The following is a 7,571-nucleotide window of genomic DNA, read 5'->3' on the forward strand; positions in this document are numbered from 1 at the left end:
ACTGGAAACAGCAAAATATATATATATATATATATATATATATATATATATATATATATATATATATATATATATATATATATATATATATATATATATATATATATATATATATATATATATATATATATATATATATATATGTATGTATATATATATATATATATATATATATATATATATAATTTCAAATAAGCTTAATGATGAAATATGGATTCTAAGCTCCATTTGGCTAAGAAGGAAAAGACTAGGTGTTTGTTATAAAGTGCCAAAAAAAACATAAATGTTGATATGGTTTTATATGGCTCTGCAAATTATCTCATGATTACAGCAGCAAAGGAGAAGATTCAATCACCTCCACTATTTCCTTTGTGCCTAAAGAATATATAGAGGTAAGACATTTGTTGACCTAAGAGTTAGTGTTGATGCACAATAATTTGAAGGATTCTATAAACATTATTACCCAGACCCGTAAGAAGCTTAAAAAGCAGAATCTGAATGTCTTTTAAGATCATTAGTTCATTATAATCAATCTTGTAATGAAAAGGAAGTCAGTGGAGTGAGGCCAGCATGTGGACAAAGAAACAGCTTACTGACAATACCAGTATCCCCATGTGATGCTTGAAGCCACGTTGTCCCCAAAGACTCTATGATGAAGTCTGGTTGTTTTCATTAAGTCCCTTAATTTCCCAAAAAGTAAAGCAAGTTCTAAACATTTCTGGGATAATCAATCAACTTTGCAAAAGAATGACTTCTGCAAAACGGCGTTACAGCCAATAGAGATAAACTGTTAACTGATTTTCCTTAGGTAGAGTCCTCTGTCTGCAGCGAAGTTTAAAAATGTATTCATCTGAGAAATAGGGATCGTTTTAGTGAGTGAGGAAAAAACGTGTACTGCCAAAACAGTAAACTCCTCCTCATGTTTGTAAACAGTTTGGTCAAGTTATCCAAAGTTTTTTTTGACAAGTCTGCAAAGCAGAAGCAAAACCTCACCTCAAATTACAGAGATAAACTCTTATAACCTCCAAAAAGCAAGTGGTTGCATTGTGGTTGATGTATTTATGCTTCCTCCAATAATAACATAACCTCCGAACATCATCGCCCTGACTTGACCAAATAATAGTTGGACAGACAGGATCTGAACAGGTTTTTATGGGTACAACGGACAAATGCAGGTTTTCTAATTGAAAGCGTTTTGTTTGCCAAAGAGCATTATTAAAATACAGAATTTTACAGAAATCATGACAGGGAAACACATTTACCAGGGCAAGTTTAAATGTAGATTAGAGCAGGTGAAAGCTCTTAAACTACTTTCAATATTAGGTAAGTACATTCAGGCATAAAACAAAAGGCAAAGTTCAGATATCTTTTTTATTCAAATTAAACCTGGCTGGGACCCAATTATTTACAAAATAATTCATTTAGTGGATTTCATGAATTCATGTGACTTAAATCAAATATGATATTATATCTTTTATATGAACTAAAAACTAACAGCAGAAGTAGTTTGAGATAATATCAATGAGTTTAGAAAAGCAATTCCAAGACTTTACTCCTTTTTTACTTTTAGGTTAAGAATATAAATGTTAAGCCTAAACCGTATTCTTAGTCTTTAACTCTCTGAGTACAAGTTCACCTGTGGAGCCTTATATCTGTCACTTTATGCTCCTTCAGCTGACAGCTTCTCTTTGTCCACCTCCCTCTCTCTTAAGGATTCATTAGTCCCTATAGACTCCAACAGCCCAAACATATTGCACCATTCAGCTGGTACTTATGTGTCATCTGTTATCTATTGCGCTGGTGTTTCTGGTGAGCATATGAATGATAATCAGGCTTTTGTGTGTCCGTGGAGGTGCAGCAGGATCTGCAGCCTGTGATGTTGCCTCAGGGGGAGATTAGGAGGGGCAAGCCGGCCCTCTGTGTCACGTCGCCAGTCACAGCGCCCATCCACGGCTGGGCCCAAACCCCTGTGGGACCTTAAATCCTGTTACACTGTCAGCTAAAACCATCATTTGTATTAAAGATGTGTGGGTGTTTAAGTGTGTGTACATATTAAGCAAGGGGGTATAGTGTCTTAAACTATGAATTATTCATATCAAAAAGAAAAGGAGATATTGACTACATCTCCATAAACAGACTGCTCTCTTTATGTCATCAGGCACGAGATCTTTGGGTATAATTGCGTAAAAAAGCTCCCTGAAAATGTTTCCACCAACGGCACAGCAGGCAATGGTCAGTGTTATCATCAGGGTCGAATTTGAGTGATGGCAATTGTTCCATCCTAATATCTTATAAATAATTTACAATAGCAGGGGCATTGCTTCCCCGGGAATCAAACAGTTATGTTAAAACACTTTTCCACCTGTTTGTTCACTACAAAAAGGAACATTGGAGAACGTTAAATATTGGCAACTGAAATAAACCTTTTGTTGGGTGTTTTGAGAATAGTATGAATGATATTTTTTTATAGTGTCCAACATGAATAAGCATCAGTAAAGGTCTACTGAAACTGTGGTTTATAGGTCTTTCGGTCTTGGAAGAAGAATTTAACCTATCAAATTTAACCTTTATTTTGGTTAAAAAAAAAAAAAAAAATCTTTCTCCAAACATTTTAGTTGGAATTAAACTGACAACGCAGGGTCAGTTAATCTTTATTCATTTGTTATGTACAGCAGGGAATAATAAGCGTCTTATGTTTGTATGAGTTCCATTATTAGCAAAAATTTTATCTCAGTAAAAGTTCTGAAGCAAGTTGGAGCAAGAAATAAAGTTAGTGTCCATTTTAAGTTTGACAGCCTTACTGATCCTTAAATTTGTATAGAAAATTTTTGTTCTCCATTCTTTACATTTTACATCTATGTTGTTGATATGCATGTTCTACAGCTTGAAAGAACAGAATTTATGTTTATTTCTCTTTTTAAAATGTTCTATTTATTTTGCATTTTTCAGGTCCTTTTGTATTTATTTAACATGGGATGAAACCAGATGAAACGAGTTGCTGCACAAATGTGTTGATTAATCTACCTCTAAATAATGACAGCTATTAGTTTATAAATGTGTTTTCATGGCTCCGACTTATTATATGTAGTGTGTGACCTGAGTTGTAACATTTCTAACTTAACTTAAAACAGCAAAAAGTTTTGTTTTAAAGCTCCATATGAATTGATTCAACTCCAACAGTTTGTTTTTCAGTGCACACAGAGCTGTGCTGAGTTATCCTGGCTTGCTGCCTTGTCACTAGAAAAAATAAAGGCAGTTATGGGTGTGATGGTGAATCATAAGTGGATCTAGATGTATCTTTCTTTAGCTTCCAGTTTGAACAGAAGCACAACAGAGTGGTTATAATGTGAGAGCGCTATTTCCCGCGATTATTTATCTCAGTAACAAGTGATCATGGGGAGAATGGGATTCTTTGCACTTCTGGCCCGCGCCTCCAGAGGGAGGTCAAAACTATTTGTCAGTCTCCAGTTGGGATTGCAAATTAGGGATGAGCCTCCCCTGCGTGACGGCCCTATGAAACCTCTATTCCTATCCACGGGATGACTGCTGTACATAATTTGAAAATTAGGGCCTCTGATAACATCTTTATGTCGAGCAATAGGCACTGAGCTGCCCCCGCACATATACCTGCCACAGAAAAAAAGATTGAATGTGTTTGGTCTGTTTTGTGTCTGAGCATCCCCACCTGCACTCAGCCCGAGCTCTTTGTAATTATATTAAAGCTTTTAACGTCTGATTATATACTGTGATACATCATTAACCTGTTATCTGCATTAAAATTGGAACAAAAGCAGGCGAGTTTTTAAACATCAGAGACTGAATTTCTAATGGAAACAAAAACCACAGACTAATTGAAAAATAAAATGAAAATGAAGCAGCCTAATAGGTGCGACAGCTTTTTGTCTTGCTGATTGGATCTCGTTAAAAGGGTTATGCATGGCACAACTTAATTGCAGGTGTCAGTTTAGCTATTTGTTGAAGAATAAAGGTGTAAATGTAGGGAATTAAGCCCTTTTCATATGAGCCAAAATCATGCAGCATCGCACTGAAGTGTGGATTTCTTCTATATAGAAAAGCACGCATGATGATATCTATTTACAATGTTTATGATTCATAGATTGTTTGTCTCTATCAGAAATAGGTAGAAGCTCTCATTGCACTATTTACTCACACGTTACGAGTAAGCTCCCTTTGAAGTTGTTGTTCAAAAAGACCTTAAAGTGAAAGAAAATGTTTTCCTATTAGTTAATTCAATCGGAGCGCAAGGCGGGGGTTTGACGCGCAGCGCGCAGGGCTCCTCTATGACAGAGTCGCCTTTGTTGCATCTATCCGCCGCTGTCACACACTTTAATTCGACTCTCTTTCTCTCTCATTGAAAGCCCTCCACAATGACATTCAATGAGGGCCGCGGAGTGAAAACCTGGTTATTTTTACATATTCTTTCCCCCTCCGACTCGGCAGGGGCCCGAGCAAAGGAATTAATCACTGCTCTTTAACAGCGCTGCCTCCAGGCAATGACTTGTCCCTTTTTTTGTGCACAGAAATGACACATTAACCCTAAAATGGATAAGCATAAACTTTACATTCAGCTGTTGCGTTCATGTTTACGTCAGTGATGCAGGGACTAAAGTACAGAAGATCGGCCAGGGATTGTACAAAAAAAAAAAAAAAAAAAAAACAGACCCTAAAAATATATGTTAGATATGATATATGAACTAATACATTGATGAGCTTGTAAATTTGGTGTTAAATATTGTAAAATTCAAAATCAGCGGCTAATTTATTTAGGTAGGCTAATAACCTATAAATATATTTCAGGTAGAATATAGACCTGAGGATTTTCTTTCATTCATCACTTCTGGAGTCTAAACTAGGAAATGTAAAAGTGCAACTGTTCAAACTACCTGTTTATGTGCCTGCAGGAGCCTCTGACAGAGGAGCACATGAACATCTCAGAGGGCATTTTCTTCAGGTGGTATGCAGCACAAGGGAGAGATATTTTATTGTTTCACAACTCGCAAGTTGTGAAACAATAAAAGCAGCAAGGTCCTTTGAGATGAAGTTATGAACTAATTATTAAACATAGATAAACTTGTGTTGGGAATATTCAATTAACCCAGTTTTTCAATAAAGGGTAGATTTCTCTCTCTAGCACCACCTGCTGCTTGAAATAAGGACTACAATCTCAGCCACTTCAGAGGTATGATGGGTTAAAAAGGTCAACCAGATAATTTCATAAACATATTTTGAGGAAAAAGTTGCTGCAATAATCCAGAATTATAGTGAATATTCTGTAGAAGTATATACATATAGTTAAAAGCTGCCGCGAGATTTTTTGAGAGGGTTTTAGTGCTGAAATAAATGCATTTTATAACAGAGGTGTTTTTAGGAGAAACTCGCTTTTTGGAGCCCATATTGTCCATGTTTGATCTCTTTTTAATTTTAAGTTAAAAAAAAGTATTTATTTTACACACAACTATGTAATCAGTTAAATTCGTTTTTGTTTTAGGGACATTCGCAGAAGTATTTTGTTAATACATGTATCGCTTTTAACCTGTCAGGATCCTCTGCGTTTCTAAAACAAACTTTAACCAATTTAACATCAAAACCGTCTCCGGGTTAATATTTTTGAATAGACACAGAAAAGGATAGAACACAATAGATGTCATATAAAACTTTTTAACATTTATTCTGGCAAGATGTGCGGGGTTCTGACTGTCTCTGCTGTTTTTAAGTTAAGAAACTTTTGAGAAAGTTTGACTTTAATTGATCTGATTAAACCCTAACAAGGATGCAAACTTTTATTCTTCATCCAGCTGTCTAAGGCCGTTTTGTCGACACGTCTAGCTCAATTCTCAGTAACTCACCCTGCTTAACATCTCATACAAAACTTAACTCACTTTCTAAATGAGGGAGAAATGCTTTCCCTGGAAAATCTAAGCTCTCCACCATGATAAAAATGAGAGTGATGATAAAAGGGAGAATGGGTAGAGCCGCCTCTCTCGGCGTGGGTGGGGTTGACAAGAATAGACTACATTATGCAGTTCATTTAGTTAACAAGTGAAATAATGGGGAAGCGTGCAGTGGGAATGCCTAGAGAAAGGCACAAAACCCTATTGAGAGCTCTCGGTCGCTTGCAGCGTAACCGTCACATGGCCGAAGCCAGTCTATCTGCAGCTATTTAAAGCGAGGCCGTGCGCCTTCAGCACCACTTCGCTGTCCACCGTCTTACTGAGAGCACCCTGACGCATCGAGGCTCAGAATACAGCCAACGAGCAACAAGTTCTGCAAACATGCCGAGGTCTTTTCTCGTGGATTCGTTGATTTTGAGGGAGGCCAACGACAAGGGGAGCGAGAGTAACCCACCTCTGTTCCCATACGCTGTGCACTCGCCGCACCATCCGCTGCCGGGCTCCTGTCACTCAAGGAAAGCCGGACTGCTGTGCTTCTGCCCGCTGTGCATGGCAGCATCCCAGCTTCATCCATCTCCTCCGACACTACCGCTCCTCAAAGCTTCATTTCCTCCCTTTGGCTCGCAGTACTGCCACTCCGCTCTATCCAGGCAACACTCCACATCCAACAGCGTGAACCTCAGCCACGCTCCGGGGATATACCAGGCTGCGTACACAGTTCCAGACCCAAGGCAGTTCCACTGCATCTCCATTGGTGAGTAGAGGCTCATTTCACAGTATTTACCCCACTTTTTTGTTTTTATTTCTACAACTAAGCGGGTTTTAACTGCTTCACTTTTTTATTTTCAACAGAAAACAACAATGGAAAACTTCAGAGTAGCAAGCGCATGCGCACCGCCTTCACCAGCACGCAACTTTTGGAGCTGGAGCGAGAGTTCACCTCAAACATGTACCTGTCGAGACTGAGGCGCATCGAAATCGCCACTTACCTGAACTTGTCAGAGAAGCAGGTGAAAATCTGGTTCCAGAACCGCAGAGTGAAGCACAAAAAGGAGGGAAAGAGCGGGGGTCAGAGGACTGGATCACACAACTGCAAATGCTCGTCCCTGTCCGCGGTCCGTTGCTCGGAAGAGGAGGACGACGACATACCTGCATCTCCATCCTCGTCAGAAAAAGAGGATGTGGATCTGTCCGTCTCCCCATAGAACTGCTACCATACATAATTCTTGATTTTGATGAGATTTGATTGCTGCCAAAAAGAGGGGATGAAAAGAAAGAAGACTGTGCGCACTGTGTTCGGTCGTTTGTATATAAAGAAATATTTAATCAGAGAACTGCTCTGAATTATTGTATAGCTGTATACATGTTGTACGGATTGTATGTAGTTTTTTTCTGAAAACAACCCATTGTTGCTGCCAATCTGAAGAGCACGGTGGGCATTTTTTGCAAAGACAAGTCCCCAATCCATAGCAACATTGTTATTAGTACTTTTGCGGGGGGCACTGCTGAATTTGTGGATGGAACTGTCACTTAAAAAAATATCCACCGCTGTCGCATAACTGGGACCACTCTGATATTATACCTCCAGTGTAACTCAAAAATATTTATTTATTTAAAAATGTTGATACTTAAATAAAAATTATTTCTGAGCCGTAAAGA

The 7,571-nt window shown here is 38.2% G+C and overlaps 1 protein-coding gene across 1 annotated transcript; it reads left to right on the forward strand.

The window, feature by feature from the left end:
- Positions 1-6,109: 6,109 nt before the first annotated feature.
- Positions 6,110-7,571, forward strand: gsx1 (GS homeobox 1). The gene is made up of 2 exons (XM_038276950.1): positions 6,110-6,666; positions 6,765-7,571. The coding sequence occupies exons 1-2, from the start codon at positions 6,294-6,296 to the stop codon at positions 7,115-7,117; spliced, it is 726 nt and encodes a 241-aa protein (XP_038132878.1). The 5' UTR covers positions 6,110-6,293; the 3' UTR covers positions 7,118-7,571.

Source organism: Cyprinodon tularosa, unplaced genomic scaffold (genome assembly GCF_016077235.1).
Source record: "Cyprinodon tularosa strain WSP-4 unplaced genomic scaffold, ASM1607723v1 ctg101, whole genome shotgun sequence".
Taxonomy (NCBI): Eukaryota; Metazoa; Chordata; class Actinopteri; order Cyprinodontiformes; family Cyprinodontidae; genus Cyprinodon; species Cyprinodon tularosa.